Source organism: Nicotiana attenuata, chromosome 1, assembly GCF_001879085.1.
Source record: "Nicotiana attenuata strain UT chromosome 1, NIATTr2, whole genome shotgun sequence".
Taxonomy (NCBI): domain Eukaryota; kingdom Viridiplantae; phylum Streptophyta; class Magnoliopsida; order Solanales; family Solanaceae; genus Nicotiana; species Nicotiana attenuata.
In genome coordinates, this window is record NC_031989.1 from 97,319,426 (window position 1) to 97,336,307 (window position 16,882).

Sequence of the window (16,882 nt, forward strand, 5' to 3'; positions counted from 1 at the left end):
TTTGCTGATCAGTATTATACTTTTCTTCTTTTTTAGAAATTCCATACTCTTTACTTCTAAATTTATGACACACTATCTCTGTTTTAAAAGGCAGAATACTCTTTTACTTCTAAATTTATGACACACTAATACACTATCTGAAAGACATGGAATTTAAATATTAATTTACTAATGAAATTTAAAACATAAATTACTAAGTTTAACATAGAAGAAATCCTGTCAAAGCTTACAGTTTGTGATTACTTCAATTTCTTGTATCTCGTGAAAATTATAAAACAAATGATTATTAGGGTCAACTTGTTTAATTCTTATTTGGCTTTAAACAAGATTCTTTGATCCTAGTAATAATAAAATTTTCAATTATAACTATTCCCCTGTTGACTCTAACTTTATTCCCTCCCCAAAACTATAGCTGCATTCCTAAGAAGTAAACTTCCAATCACATTAGAAGTAGAAATTAAACAAAGTTAGCTTTTACTATTTCAAGATAATCTTTCCATATTTCATTTATAGAAACTGAAAACAGTGGTGTTAGCAGAAGTGAATGTATTTGACTAAAAATGACAAGAGTATTGACGAATGTTGTTATAGAGAGATCCGGCTATAATTGTAATATAATCATGCCCCTCTAACAATATATATCTGTTAATATGTCCGAAGTTAAATTACACGAAAAATTCATTCACACTGCTAGTGAAAAAAAAAGTCCAAACAAGATATAATCTACAAGAAAACAGCATTGCTACAAACTGGACCATTGCTTCAGGCTCTTCCATCCAATCCTGCTCAGTGCTCACATTCTCCACCAATATAACAAGTAATCAATCAATTTTCACAAATAATGCAAACACCAACTGCTCCACATATTAAAAGCTTATCTCACGCCTTTCAGCCCAAAACTTACCACTCACAAACTGATCAGGTAGTAGAGCAAGCCAGACTGCAGTATCAGCAGCGTCTTCTGGAGATATATGCCCCGACCAACCAGTCATCGCGGTCTTCACCCAACCCGGGCAATAGCAATTGATATATATCTTATGACCCTCTGGACGATCTTCGAGTATCCTTGCCATTAGCCTGGTGTAAGCATTTACTGCAAGTTTTGACACTGAGTAGTCAGTGAACACTTGAGGCCATCCCTCTGATTCCCATGTCCCTTCTTTTACTTGTTCCAAAAATTTCTTCACACTATTATCAATCAGTTCCTCTGATAAAGAGTCCACATCCTCCAGTTGCTGTCTCAGGCTAACATTTGTAATTCTCTGGTCGAATCAAGAAAATATAGATGATTTTCAGATATTAAAGAAGAAAATGACATTTGCATATAATTAGCGCAACCAGCAATGGTTTATGAAGAACTAATATCATGCAATTTTATTTATTAACATCCCAATCAACACAAAGTATTTGAACGGGAGGGGCATAATATTTTGTTCAATTAGTGCCCCCTAAAGTCTTTTAGCGTTCAGGGTGCCAAGTGATTTAAATTATTCATTTTCAAAGTATACACACACATATATACAAGATTTCTGCCGAAATTTACGGGGTCCAGTGACCCCTCAACATAACACATAGGTCCACCTCCGCTCGGAGCAACGATAAAGTTATTTCCATGTGACCTATAAGCTTGCATTAGGGTAGGTTGTCTACATCACACCCCTTAGGATACGGGTCTGCCTCGGGCCTTGCGTGAACGCAAGATGCTTTGTATACCGGGCAGCCTTGCCAATCAGGACAAAGTATTGCCCTAACTTGATTTCAATCTGGAAAGGTTGGTGTAGCCTGGTTGCTAAAAGAGTGAACAAGATGAACAAGGACACAAGAATGGTAGGAAAACTGAAGTTCTTACATTCTTTTTGCCGTTAAGTCTTCCCAATCGAGAGCTCACACTAACAATACGACCACCAGAAGGAGAAGGCCTCATCAATGGAATCATCGCTTTAGTCATATTCTTTGTGCCAAAATAGTTGGTTTGGATGACAGTTTCAGCATGTTCCATGGAATTCTCTGTACCAACATTGAAACTCACTCCTGCATTGTTGATCTACATATATATAGTACCATATCATCAGCTGAAAGTGGCCATATTTGGCAAAAATAATAGATGAAACTAGAACAGCATATGAAAGCCGCCCTCCTTGAATCAACGATCAAGAAGAGAAAGACTAGGAGATTTTGCACCAGTCAAAATAGTAGCATACTAATGAAAGCTACTCTAGTTGTTTATACATTTGCTGGTAGCTTAATTATAGAGAGAATATAGGGGTACCATAATACCAGTATATCTAAACCGCCATAAGTTTCTTTTATCCAATCAGAAAATGCTTCAACTGATGCATGATCGACGATATCCAGTTGATGAAATGCTACATTTAAACCTCCTTCTTGCATGACTTTCACTGCCTCTTCACCGACACCAGTCTCTCGCGATGTGAGAACAACTGTTAAGCCATGTGATGCTAGTTGATGAGCAATCTCAAATCCGATCCCTCTATTTGCACCAGTCACCACAGCAACAGTATCGGATGACCACCATCTGAAAATCATCCGCCATCTATTAGTGTTATATGCTAGAAAATCAACATCCTATGGAATTACGTTTTTGACTGATCGAAGCATATTCTATCTAGACAAATTATGTTTCTAAAAAGATGTGATTATCAATATAAAATCATAACTAGCTAGCATGCAGAACTATGAGAAGACTATCAAACAGCTTTTAGCATCAGCTTTGATTCACTATTTTGAATAATCACAAGAAACTTACTATATGTTTCATCAAAATGTTGACAAACTTTAAAGAAGTCCATTTAAAGTGCCAGGAGCAAATACATAATGCATTAATTGAAGGTGTGAGGGATATTGTACTAAATCCTAGTGACTACTTGTTAAATTCCACCATTATCGACTGGTGGTCAAGCTCAAGTAAGAAGGAAGAAGATGAAGTCTGTAAATGGAAGCTTCTGGAACAGTTGTATCTACTGTGTATTGAGAGAGAAAACACTGATTCTCATTACAAGTGAAATGTTCCTTCACTGATATATACACGTGTATATATATACCTCTAACTATCATCTAACTATCTCAGCTTAATTATCATTAAGAAAGGTCCTAATTCTGTTATAACTAACTATTAACAACTAACTAGCAATAAGCTAGAATAACAGCCTGTCATCTAACACTCAGCACTAGTTTCCAGCTGTCATTGCAACACTTCGACGCCCCCCTTCAAGCTAGGTGGTGTGAAGATATTCAACAGCCCTAGCTTGGACAACAAATGATAGTGCTGCATACTTCCAAGCCCCTTTGTCAAGATGTCTGCTTCTTGTTCTTCTGTTGGCACATACTCAGGATGTACCATTCCTTCCTGCACCTTTTCTCTTATGAAATGGCAGTCAACTTCTATGTGTTTTGTTCTCTCATGAAACACAGGGTTGTTAGCTATCTGCATTGCTGCCTTACTGTCTGTACACAGTTGAACTGGGGCATCAAAATTGACTTCCAACTCCTTGAATAAACCTAGTATCATCATTGCGTTCACAGTGCTCATCATATTCAGTAGAAGTAAGTTTCTTGTTCTGCTCCATTGGAGTTAAAGCAGGTTTGGAACCTGATAATCCTAACTCTGCAATCAGCTCCAAGGCATATTTTCTTTGGCAAAGCAAGATTCCCTGTTGTGACCTGCACACCTCTATTCCTAGGAAGTATTTCAGAGTTCCTAGGTCCTTCATCTTAAAGCTATGTTGTAAAGTGTTCTTGGCTTCTTGAATGAGACCAGCATCATCACCTGTAATAAGAAGGTCATCCACATACACAAGAATTATGACTTGTCTGTTGTGTTTCTTCAAGATGAAAAGGGAATGATCATGTTTGCTTTGTTTGAAACCAGCTTGTAGGAGTGCATTAGTGAGCTTGAGATTCCACTGTCTAGATGCTTGTTTGAGACCATATAAGGATTTGAGTAGTCTACAGCCTGTATTTCCCCTTTGGCTACCAAATCCAGGAGGTAGTTGCATGTATACTTCTTCCTCAAGGTCACCTTGGAGGAATGCATTGTGAACATCCATCTGAAACAATGGCCATTGATTCATGGCTGCTAAGGCAATGACAGTCCTGATGGTTATCATTTTAACCACAGGAGAGAATGTTTCTTGATAATCCAACCCCTCTTGTTGACTGTATCCTTTAGCAACCAATCTAGCTTTGTACCTCTCTATTGTTCCATCTGATCTACGCTTGATTTTGTATACCCACTTGCAGCCAATAGGAACCTTGCCTTTAGGAATAGGGACTACTTCCCATGTGTTGTTACTAACCAATGCATCTATTTCAGCTTGCATAGCATCTATCCACTTTTGATCCTTCATTGCTTGATGGTATGATGTAGGTTCAACATATGTTGTCATTGCAGTAAGGTAACTCTGATAAGCACTACCTAGTGTATCATACCCCATGTAGTTGGACATAGGATATAGACAGGTAGAAGAGGAAGGTTGCATAGTTGGACATATGTAATCTTTGGCCCATACTGGTGGTCTGGACCCTCTGCTGGTTCTTCTGAGTTGCATGATGTCTCCTCATGTGCTATCTCAGTGGTCTGAACCTCCTCAGCATCATTGCTAGATAAGTCATCCAGCTGGGGTATTGTAGCATCATGTTCATCATGTAGTTCATCTAGTTCCTGATTAGGAGTCAGCATTTCCTAAGTAGAAGTATGCTGGTGTGGAGCTGTATGTTGTTCTGGTGCATAATGTCTGGATGTTTCAAAAAATAATGGAGGTATTTTTCCTTCTTTCATCATCAAGAATGGGAACACATCCTCTCTAAATGTAACATCTCTGCTGACAAAAAACTTCTCGTCCTTGAGACTGTATAATCTGTATCCCTTTTGAGATGTGGAATATCCCATATGAATTGTTGCTACTGCTCTAGGTAGGAGTTTATCATGCTGCCTGGTAACTGTAGCATAACAAAGACACCCAATGACCCTTAAGTGTAGTAGTGAAGGTGGTGATTTGTGAAAAATCTCATATGGTGATTTGCCATTTAGCACAGAAGATGGCAACCTATTTATCAGATACACAGCTGCTAGGACACAATCTCCCCAGAAATGTAGTGGTATACCACCTTGGAACCTTAGTGCCCTTGCCACCTATAGGATATGCCTATGTCTTCTTTCCACCACTCCATTTTGTTGTGGAGTGTGTGGGCAACTACTTTGATGTAGTATCCCATTATCTGATAAAAAGGCTGTACACTCGGAACTAAAAAATTCAGCTCCATTATCAGTTCTAAGGCATTTAACATTGTGATTAAACTGCACATTCACCATCTTAATAAAAGACTTTAGAAGCACAAGTGTATCACTTTTCAGTTACATTAAGAACACCCAAATCATCTTAGAGTGATCATCTACAAGTGTCAAGAAGTATCTATTTCCATTAGTAGTAGGCACTTTGTAAGGTCCCCAGATGTGTACATGTACTAACTGAAAAATTACTCCTGCTCTAGTTGTACTGGGGGGAAAAGGCTTCCTAGTTTGTCTTGCAAATGGACATATAGTGCATGTATTGAAGTTGCAATCAGTAGGCATCTTGTTCTTCATGAAAGGCAGCTGCCTCATCATTCTGGCTGGTACATGTCCTAACCTTCTGTGCCACACATTGTTGTCTGATGTAGCATCTTCTGCCAAACAACCTCTAATCTGTTGTTTGATTTTATTTGCACTTGATCCATCTAGTAACAGCAAGTAAAGGCCACCCTTTTCTTTACCAATCCTCCTCACTTTCCCAGTGCATAGGTTCTAGAACACACAGAATGACGGAAAGAAAAGTACTGAGCAAAACAACTCCTTAGTCAATTTTGAGACTGATAGTAAGTTGTATTTGAAGTCAGGCACACATAGAACATTCTGAATTGATTCACCACCTATGATTTTACACTTTCCCTGGTACATAACTGGTACTGTTTTACCATTTGGCAGATGAACGTTACCTTCTTTGGTGTTAGGCAATTTAGTTATGTCAGTCAGCAAGTTAATGTTCGAAGTCATGTGATTTGTTGCTCCTGTATCCATGATCCAAGGAGTATCACATGTTTGAGCCAGCTGAGAGTCAGTACTACCTGCCATATTAGCTGCAAATTCTTCTCCCTTGTCCTGGTTCAATAGCTTCATTATCTGGTTGTACTGCTCATCAGTGAAATAGTCGTGCATTCCTTGTCTTGCCACATTAGAATCTGCAGTTGTGGTGGCTTGAGACATATCATCCTTGGCATGAAATGCATCACCTGTGACTGCATTAACTTGTCGATACTCCTGTTTCTTCTTTCCCTTGAAACCAGGTGGATAGCCCACCAATTTGTAACAAGTATCTTTAGTGTGACCCTTGGTTCTGCAATACTCACAATACAGATTGCCATACCTTTTGAACTTCTGTGAATTATCTCTTGAACTCATTAAGACAGTAGAATCATTCACCTCATTCATAGGTGTATTGGTCATATGGACATTCCTTTGATTCTCTTCATTAATCAATATAGCATAAGCACAACTCACACTTGGTGATGGTGACATGAGTAAAATCTGACTTCTAATGGCACTAAAGCTATCGTTTAATCCCATCAAAAATTGAAAAAATTTCTGTTGTTCTAGATGTGTTATGAATTCCCTTGTTTCAGGAATCACAGGAAGAGTTGGAATAAGTGCACTATATTCATCCCACAACAGCTTAAGTCTAGAATGATAAGCAGAGATACTGGAAGTACCTTGAGAGACTGTAGCAATTTCTCGTTGAAGATTATAGATCCTTGATCCATTGATCTTGTCAAAACGATCCTGCAAATCAGTCCAAACCTCATGAGCGTTGCTGGCATATACTATCCCGTTCACTAACTCCAGCGAGACAGTGTTCATAATCCAAGTCAAAACTGTAGCATTAACACGTTCCCAATCCTCGCCTAGATCAGCAGTGAATTGGTCCTTGGTGCATGTACCATTTATGAACCCTAGCTTTCTCTTAGCTCTCAGTGCGATCTTCATTGCTCTACTCCAGACTGAATAATTCTCACTCCCAGTCAAACGAACAGAAATTATCACATTTCCCGGCGCATCTGAAGGTTGTAGATACAACGGATGTCGCGGATTGTCAATATCTACCTCAGCCATTATCGATCTGCTCAGGAATTAGGAATTTTGAAGAAGACAAAGAACAATTGAAAAATTCTCTCAACAACTTCACAGAACAACTCTTAAAGCTAGATTTTTACAGCTTCGATCGATTCTCCAAGCTCTGATACCATGTTAAATTCCACCATTATCGACTGGTGGTCAAGCTCAAGTAAGAAGGAAGAAGATGAAGTCTGTAAATGGAAGCTTCTGGAACAGTTGTATCTACTGTGTATTGAGAGAGAAAAAACTGATTCTCATTACAAGTGAAGTGTTCCTTCATTGATATATACACGTGTATATATATACCTCTAACTATCATCTAACTATCTCAGCTTAATTATCATTAACAAAGGTCCTAATTCTGTTATAACTAACTATTAACAACTAACTTGCAATAAGCTAGAATAACAACTTGTCATCTAACACTCAGCACTAGTTTCCAGCTGTCATTGCAGCACTTCAACAATACTATTGATCATCTTAAACTTTTCTCAGCATATTTTCTTGTCATGTTTGGCTTTGCAACTTGCGGCTTAAAAGTTTTCCATCTCAGCTAGAAGGGAATGTACGTAGTATTTGGCAGTGAGTGCGGCCAAATACTACATTTTTATCAGCTGGACAATTTTTAAGAAAATATATATTTATATCACGTTACCACAAATAGTACTCTGTCAAAAGATTTAAAATCCTGAAATCACCATAGCACATGAGTCGGCATGTCTCTTTTGAGAAAATTTCATGCTTTCAACTTTACAAGAAACATTTCTCCTTCGCTTTTTGGATCATCTTTCGGTAAATGCGGTACACTTTTTTGGTTCTCATTGGGTTTTCCTTGTTCACAGGTCGATTCCATGCCTGCAAGAAAAGGAAATCGTGTGCTATACACCAGTGATCTCTTTCCTACCGAGACAGACTTCATTTTAAAACCAAAAGAAAAATCTCTACAGGATCAATAAAGCTAGTGTTATCGCTCAAAAATTAATTCACACAGGAAACCTCTAATTAATTTTCCATTCCTCTTAATCAAATGCTAAAACTAGTAACCCATGGACAGCAATTTTTGAGCCATTGTCCTATGAGACAGACAGCATAATGTCCAAGAAAGCATATATATTGATCAAATGAATTAAAATGTTAGCGTCAGATATCCAGTATAATAGTCAAAGTGCACACAAGCAGACATATGTTAGCCTTTTCAATTATGATAGATCTTACCATAATCATGGTCCCAACCCATTGTATTTAATTTAATCTATAAAAAAGCTTGCTTGAGCGTGGGCGTGCATACATATAGAGAGAGAATAAGGGAAACAATGATACTCCACGTGATTTAAAATTCTGGATATGAAAAGGCAAAGAAGGAAAGGAAAAATTTAAAAGAAATGAAAACTCACTTTCGGTGATCGGAATAAGGAATAGTACGTAAAAGAGAGATCTCTTGCCGTCTTTTTTCTCTTTTCTCCTTTGCCTTCTCCTTTTTATGATCCATTATTTTTCTTCTGTTATTTTAGTTTTGAATCTCAACTTATTCTGTACTCCTGTATTAATTCATTTTAGATTTTGGCTTTTGGTTGAGAATTGAGAGCATGAAATGCTATGTGACAGAAACTGCGTATTATCTTCCGGTATATTTGGAGCCTATGCTAGGTTTGAACCGCTTTAACAATTTGTTTTTCTCTTCCCTAACAGGTAGTTTCGTTCACATATTAGTTATGCTAGAATTATAATGCAAAAAATTAATAATGGATGGATTGTTATGTAATGATTAATAATGAGGAAATTGTTATTTGTCTTTAGATAGTTTATTTTGTATTGTTATATACGTATTTTTATTTCACGTTCAATCCCGTATAAAATAATACATAGATTCTCGCATAACTTAATGCATATATTTCTATAATACTTTCAATCAAACGCTACATTAGTTATGGGGCGATTATTTTTTCTTACACGGCCAACCAAACATTATTTATCTTATGCGCGATTTGTTGGGATTAATTATTTCAAACCATCAACCAAACAACCCCAAAGTGTTAGAAAAATTAATAATATTCCCCTTAATCTCTTATTATAAAAAATAATAAATAAATAAATAAAGAGAGAAAGGTCTAAATTTATCCATTACTATTTGAAATTTTTTTCACTTTGCATGCATACCATTGGCGTAAGCAAATCCTCTTGTACTTTGACCCCCCCCCCCCCAACCCCCCCACCCACCAACGTGAAATAGATAGACACCTCATGTTAAAATTCTTCGAGAATCACCCCTCAATTTTTTTATAATGATTTACAATTATCCTTTGGTATGAGCTCCTATTAGGTATCAAGAGCAAAAATAAAACTTTTTCCTACGGATGGGGTAATATTAGACCAGAAATCTAACAAAAACATGAATTACTCAATTTCGGATGGTACAGACTACAGAGACATATTTGATCCTTTTCCTAAAAAAAATTGCAACTAATAATAATAAATCTCCTTTCAGCTTGTTACTATAACTACTAAAACACCATTAACTAAATCACTAAAATTGTCAAATCATGGTAACTAGGGGTGTAAAAAACTGACAAACATATGATCTATTAAAATATTCTTATGGGAGAATTTTTTAGTAACACATGATAGTTATTTATTTAGTTTTCTGACAATAATTTTTTATTGACACACACTTTCAAAGTTAACCGAATTTAATAATTAAACATAAAAGTCAATAATATACATTGTTCTAATTTATTTTAAATTATCGAAATACCACTTCAAATTCGAAAAAGATATAAGAATTTAACAGATCTTGACATATGAAAATATAAAAGAACAAAGAGATTGACGCATTTCACTAAAACTTGATAAGAAGTTGATCATACAGCATATTATTTAAAGTTAATAAAAATAAAGCACAGATTTTTTTACTCAAGCCAAATCAAATCAAACTAAACATAATTGGATGTTTTAATCGGTTTGATTTGACGTGGTTTTCTGGTACGGTTTGTATACCCCTAATCTAATAATGAGTGATCTCGGTAGGTTCCTTGAGTCTCATTGTGGAAAGATAATTCTGTTAAGATAGAAACAAAGAAGGTTAAATGATAATATATCGTACTTGTTGTGGCTCGTCTATTTTTCATGTCTTTGTCAAAAAGAAGAAGAAAAAAACAAGGAAAATAAATTGAAAAATGGGCAAGCATTGGCACCTAGTGGTGAGGTAATTGAGAATGACTTGGGAGTTGGGACCTGATAGTAACATAGTTCACAGGTGTGAAATGCAATTACATGCCAATGTAATTGTCTTTAGTCATGCCGTGCCGTCTTTAACCATTTGCCAAAATTAAAACTTTTAAAATATTTTCTTCCTCTTATTTTATACTACTATTATTCTTTTTTATTTGGAAACGGCTTAAAACGCTCAACATAATTGTATTAACGGCTTAGCTTCATGTATTAACATGGTAAGAAATTTTACATTATCAGCTAATTATAAGTATTATTTGTTACAAATATACTAGAATTCCAGCATAATATACTAGTTCAGCATAATATTCTGGAAGCTCATACACAGGTGCACCAATTTCCAGTATATTATGTTGGAACTTTCTGTATTGAAGTAAAATAGTGGCTATTTTTTAATCACCTTACAAACGTTGATTATTTTTCAATTACCAGTCCGAAAATTGGCTAGTACGTGTTATTCACAAAAAAAAATTCTCATGTTGTCTGCTTTGATATAACAGCATTCTATTAATAATACCCATGCGACTCACGCAAGTCAAATTTATTTTAACTAGTAAAATGTTAAAGTTGAAGTAATGTGATCTTTACACATGTTAACTTTTTGACTTTTTAATATATTATTATTTAAAAATGTATGAATAGAATATTTTAATCAATTTCCATTCTAATCTCTTATCACTCAAGTATACTATAACATGCACTTAAATAATGAGAAAAAAACTTATTCGAATTCAGTGCTCATATAAATTTAGAAATAACATAATTTTAAAAAAATTATTTAATTTATCAAATTTATACTATCTCTGTTTCAATTTAGATGACACATTTAGTTTATTAAGAGTTAAGCTGACTAAAACTTTAAAGCTAACTTGAATTAGTTCAATTCAGTATTTTAAAAATAAAAAACCATAAAAAATATTATAGATTATAATTTTTCTCATGTCAATATGATAAAAAATACTTTTCAAAATATATTTTACTAAATAAGCGAAATATGTTATCAAGATGGAAAGAAAAAGAATAGCTTATTTAGATTACAACTCTCAAATCTTCTTTTTCTTTTTTTGGCTTGAAATCTATGTTTAATCAAATACCTTACAATAAATGGCTTCTAGATGTGGGGCTTACGTGTTTCCTTTGCCGTTGAGACTTGGGAGTCTGTCACTGTCATGAGAGTATGAAGTCGTCCATAATATTTGACCATTTCCCTAAAATCCAACCTTACCCCGATCCTCTTTTATCTTTCTTTTTGTGGAGAAAACATAGATCTTTCAGGCGCAGTCGTAAGCTGTGTCTTCAGCAGAAATGACACGTGGCTTCCTCCCAATCTGATACGTATCAACGTACGCTTCATACAATTGTCATGGTCTGTATTTTAGAACTCCTGCTTCTCTTATAAAATCTCCCTGTTATTGGAATTCCAAATTTTGAGTTCCTAAACCCTACTCTGTGCATGTCTCTCGATTAGTCGAGTGACAAGGGTGTGAATACTTGGCCCAAAAGCCATATCGGGTAAGCCTGTCTGCTTCTTCTTCTTAATTTCGGTGTTATTGTTTTAATTTAGGTGAAAGTAACCTTGGCTCGGTAAAGTTCCTCCTATATACCAGGAGGTCATGTGTTACAAGAATGTATTGTAAGGCTTTGTACAATAGACCTTGAGGTCCGGCCCTTCCAGACGTGGCCCACGCATAGCGAAAGCCTAGTGTATCGGCTTCCTTTCTTTTGGTTCTAATTTAGATGCTTGGATTCTTTTATGAGCTCTGCATCCAATCATTAGTTATATAGATAAGGAAACATGCATTGATAAGGAAATATGTATAGGTAAGTAAATATGGATAACATACTGAAAAAGTTACCTCCATCTGTTCCTTTCCTTTTATTTTCCTTCTATTTTGTCTATCAGGAAATATCATCTGTAGTCGTTATACTTAATCTAAGGTTCTGTGTAAAGATTAAAGAGTTTAATCAGTCATTGCATCTAAGTTAGGTTATTTTTCAAAGAATTTAAGTTTTATGCACAATTCTTTTGCACTATCGTTTAGTATGGTGGATAAGCAAAAATAATCCTGGCATAAAAATTTAGTACTGCGTTATACCTTGTTTGGTTAATAATTCTGGGATAAGTTATCCCAGGATTAAAAATACTACCGGGATAACTTATACTTGCCGGTGACAAGGTGTGAATACTTGGCCCATAAAAATCCTAGGATAAACTAGTAATTTCAGAATAAGTTATCCTAGGATAAACCAGTAAAATTGATAATCCTATAACTAATTCAAGCATAACTTGTCTTCAAACCAAACAACGAGTTGGTAACCTGAGAATAATGTGGATGATCTGCAACAGTCGGTTAAACTTCACTGATTTGTTAAACTTAAATCTTTTTTTAAATTGCTAACTTATGTTATTTTACAAGGTCTCAAGTTCGAAACCCACTGGGTGCAAACAATTTCTGAGGGCCATCGGACTGGGTAAAACCTGAATTAACCGTGGTGCACTTGCGGGAAACTCCTTGCCGAGGTCCTGTGCACCCCCGGGAATAGTCGGGTCTCTTAGAGACTCGGACATCCGGTGCAAATAAAAAAAAAAGAAATGTTATTTTACAAAGTTGCAAGTATTTGTCTTTTATGGCCCCATACAGGGGAAAAGACTGTTTTACAGTATCATGATCTTTTATCTAATTCCTTTTATCAGGAACAATGGATAATGTGTGCATTCCTACTATATAGAAACTACCATAGGTTATTAGACTCTTTTTTCTACTCACAAAACTTTTGGGACTTAAATTTATGGGTGGTTGATTGGTTGACGGTATTGTCAACAGATATATATACTAGTGTCAAGTGAAGTGGGAAAGAGAAAAAGATGTCAAGATGTTTAAATTACCAATTGCTTTCACTTGCACTCTTACTGCTAATGACGGTTGATCCAAGTTCACAATCTCGATTAACGGAAGAAAATGGGGTGAAATCAGCTGTCTTTCTATCACCAAAGATTGTGCTGGAACCTGGATCGGTCTCTAACAAGTTTTACTACAACATTGACTTCCCAAAAGGCCATATTGCTATCAAAAATTTTGATGCTGAAGTAGTTGATGAGGCGGGGAATTCTGTTCCCCTTCATGAAACATATCTTCATCACTGGGTTGTTGTTAGATATTATCGACAAAAAGGTGTGGAAGTGGCAAAGTACCATGGCGATCTGGGGTTCCACCAATCAGATTTTATTGTTAAGAGAAACTCGGGGATATGTGATAGGGGTCTTACTCAATATTTTGGCCTTGGGTCAGAGACCCGAAAGACGATCACGTATGTTCCAGATCCTTATGGTATAGAGGTCGGCAATCCAGCCGAAGTACCTCCAGGATACGAGGAGAGATGGTTGCTCAATGTACATGCAATTGATACACGAGGTGCTGAAGATAGATTGGGATGCACTGAGTGCAGGTGTGATCTTTATAACGTTACCAAGGACGAGTATGACCGAAATATAGAGCCAGATTATGTTGGAGGCTTGAGATGTTGTTACGATGAAACAAGATGCAAGGTGAAAGAAGGGTTCCAAGGTGCAAGGAGAAGCCTTTACCTGAAGTACACGGTGAAGTATATTGATTGGGATCTCTCCATTGTCCCCGTCAAAATTTATATACTTGATGTCACTGATACATGGAAAAAGCCGGAAAAATCAACAGGGACCGTGTCAAGACATCACTGCAAGGTGCGAGCCTGCGAGGAATTTCCTGTAATGTGTTATTTTCTTTATCTGTATATATTTGTGGTACCACCTCCTTCAAGACCTCTTAGATAGATATAGATCAACTTTAAAACATCAGTTTCTGCACATCTAGAATAATTACAAATCTTGTCCTACATCTTAGTATTATACAATCCCTTAAGAGCTAAAAAGACTTAATGACATCCTTCTTCAGCAAAGTTTTTATCTTGTAGAGAGCACTCCCGGTGTTCATTTTTTTGACCAACTTTTACTTGGATCTATTCCTTTTCGAAATGGAATATTTTACCAATTCAAGAAATTGACCATCGTCATATAATATGTGCATCATCCTGTACACAGGATTATCACATGAGTTAATGATAATTCAAATCAAATCATTTTTAGCTATTTGCTACCTAAGTATGTCTAGCGAATAACTTAGGCAATATTTTGATTTCAGATTGAATATTTAGTGGAGTCATGTTCTGCAGCTGAGGCAAATGCCGATTGCACTCATACAAAAAAGATAAGTGTAACTTTTCCTAGTGGTGGAGATATCATCTATGGAGTTGCTCACCAACATACTGGAGGGATTGGTTCAGCACTCCACGGAGAGGTACTCTGAGCTAATATATTTTGTTTCTATGGTCATGTTCTCCCTAAAATCTGGATTACGCTTCTAATAGATTTTTGGACAATTGACTCACTGATCAAAACAAAGATTCCGTAAAAGAAGCTTTTTCTTTTAATGATACTTGGCTTATTTGAACTGCTCTTGACACATGTTATATATCACCGCTTGCAAGACCGGATTGAGTGAATCCATCTAATCTCGTGCTTTTAACCTTGTATAAACTAAAATGTGTTTGCATTTGGCGTATTTGTCATACTTCAGAGGCTTATTTTGTTGGTCCAAACTGTTATATCCCAGACTGTCAGAACTGTATCATTGTTCAGTATCATCTTCAATTAGCTGCAAAAAGCTTTATGTCTGTTATTATAGTGAATGGATCCTCCAGCGAGACAATAAATGATTGTGTTTTCTTGTCCGTTGTAAATGAATATGAGTGGCCTCTTGATGAACTGCATGACTATATAGGAAGTGAATGATAGTGGTTTCTTTTGAAATTTAATTGCTTGAATTTTTGGAGCGGATAGGTGTAAGGTTAGTACTTGTCAACCCTAGTGGGAACTTAGAAAGATAACTTGTGAGAGTGTATGAGGCGATGGCCATCGAGTGCCTACCTAGTAAAGTAGCATCGCAGTTGATACGAGTATGTCCAACCATGCGTCCACCCTACTTCTTTGAATACATTATTGTGCATCTTAATAACTGAATATTTCTCAAATGACCTCACTGTTACAAAGCAGGTTTAATTATACTGATTTTGTGGAGCATCCTCGTGAAATTTTATGTTGACGTCCCTCTGATGTTTCAGTACTTCCCATTAAACAGTGCGGTGTTTAAAATTTTCTTTATTTCTTTTTCTGCTGAATTGGTCTAGGATGGTCGCGTCATATGCTCATCTCTTCCAATCTACGGGGAAGGAAAGGAACCAGGAAATGAATCTGGTTACATTGTTGGGATGTCCTCTTGTTATCCTAAACCTGGCTCTATCAAGATATCGGAAGGGGAAACTGTAACTTTAATATCAAATTATAGCAGTGCTCAAAGGCATACAGGAGTGATGGGGCTGTTCTATCTCTTAGTTGCTGAACCATCACCAACGCCTAACTCTTTCCTGCATTCTACAGATGGAGTAAGATCTTGACGCCTTAAAATTTTTGTCGATCTAGAGTAGTGAATTTCCTACTTATGTCTAAACAAGATATTTTCAACCAAGAAATATAAGGTCTATATGGTCAGTGGAGATATTCGATATACTGACACTTCCGTCAGTTGTTTCGTCACTCCGTTCCCTTACCATCTTTTTTGGTATTCTGTCCTATTTCATCAGAATTACTGAACTTGTTTTTTCCTCTTTACTGCAGACAGGCGAGATTGTAATATTGCACAATGCTGTTGGAGTCTTGGCAGTGTTTGGAATTGCACTACTTGTTGGTGCTGCTGTAATGTATCAACGTTGGAATCAAAGAGAGGAGGAAGGCTACGAATCTGTATTAATGTGAGGTTCTCTCTTTCTGGTGACTCTGGTCCCTGGTGCAGTACATACCATGCAAATTATCATCTCCTCAGGTTTATATACCCATTTCTCTTTGGGGTTGTTTGGAGCACCATATATAAACTCACTCTTTTTCACGTATAGATGTATAAGGTAATACAATGGTCTGTCTTTACATTTAGAATAAATCAAAATCTTTATGTTTCAGTACTTTGTTTACTAGGACATTATAGTGCAAGCAGGAAAAAGATTGTATGTATGTGAAAGCCTGGTCGATGGGAGCCTAAATAAGAGCAGTTAGAGAGCTTCTGTATCTATCTCGTGTCAAGTACTCTTTTTACACACATTGTACACGAGTTAAAGATTATGCATTCATAGTGAGACTACGCTATCAATCTTCTTGAATTTTTGAAGTCAGAAGGGTGGAGAAGGTAAAGGGAATCCGGGGCGACTATGGGGAGAAGATGGTACTAGTATTAATTATTGGATCATATAGTGGAAGTTTAGTAGCAGCATCCCAGTATAGGAACTAATAACATTGCTGAAGCTAAAGCTTTGGAGATTAGAATTTCATGGTGCATCAATAATCATTTTTCAAAGTTAATCATTGATAGCAGTTAATTCGATCCAAACTAAGTTAGACACCCC

The 16,882-nt window shown here is 36.3% G+C and overlaps 2 protein-coding genes across 2 annotated transcripts; one reads left to right on the forward strand and one right to left on the reverse strand.

The window, feature by feature from the left end:
• Window positions 628–8,803, reverse strand: LOC109241815 (carbonyl reductase [NADPH] 1-like). The gene is made up of 4 exons (XM_019408625.1): window positions 8,563–8,803; window positions 2,278–2,536; window positions 1,850–2,044; window positions 628–1,262 (listed from the first exon to the last, which is right to left on the reverse strand). Exons 1-4 carry the CDS (start codon window positions 8,655–8,657, stop codon window positions 867–869), a joined length of 945 nt encoding a protein of 314 aa, XP_019264170.1. The 5' UTR covers window positions 8,658–8,803; the 3' UTR covers window positions 628–866.
• On the forward strand, window positions 11,623–16,615 carry LOC109230927. Its single transcript, XM_019396421.1, has 5 exons — window positions 11,623–11,908; window positions 13,222–14,114; window positions 14,572–14,727; window positions 15,617–15,871; window positions 16,104–16,615. The coding sequence occupies exons 2-5, from the start codon at window positions 13,263–13,265 to the stop codon at window positions 16,239–16,241; spliced, it is 1,401 nt and encodes a 466-aa protein (XP_019251966.1). The 5' UTR covers window positions 11,623–11,908; window positions 13,222–13,262; the 3' UTR covers window positions 16,242–16,615.

Excerpts from the sequence above, each read along its gene's own strand:
- LOC109230927 (XM_019396421.1), top strand. The coding sequence starts at position 13,263 with ATGTCAAGATGTTTAAATTACCAATTGCTTTCACTTGCACTCTTACTG. Across the intron at positions 14,115-14,571 it reads TGTCAAGACATCACTGCAAG|ATTGAATATTTAGTGGAGTC; the intron begins GTGCGAGCCTGC and ends TTTTGATTTCAG. Across the intron at positions 15,872-16,103 it reads TCCTGCATTCTACAGATGGA|ACAGGCGAGATTGTAATATT; the intron begins GTAAGATCTTGA and ends TCTTTACTGCAG.
- LOC109241815 (XM_019408625.1), bottom strand. The coding sequence starts at position 8,657 with ATGGATCATAAAAAGGAGAAGGCAAAGGAGAAAAGAGAAAAAAGACGG. Across the intron at positions 2,537-8,562 it reads CCTTATTCCGATCACCGAAA|ATGGTGGTCATCCGATACTG; the intron begins GTGAGTTTTCAT and ends GATGATTTTCAG. Across the intron at positions 2,045-2,277 it reads ATGGCGGTTTAGATATACTG|ATCAACAATGCAGGAGTGAG; the intron begins GTATTATGGTAC and ends ATATATATGTAG.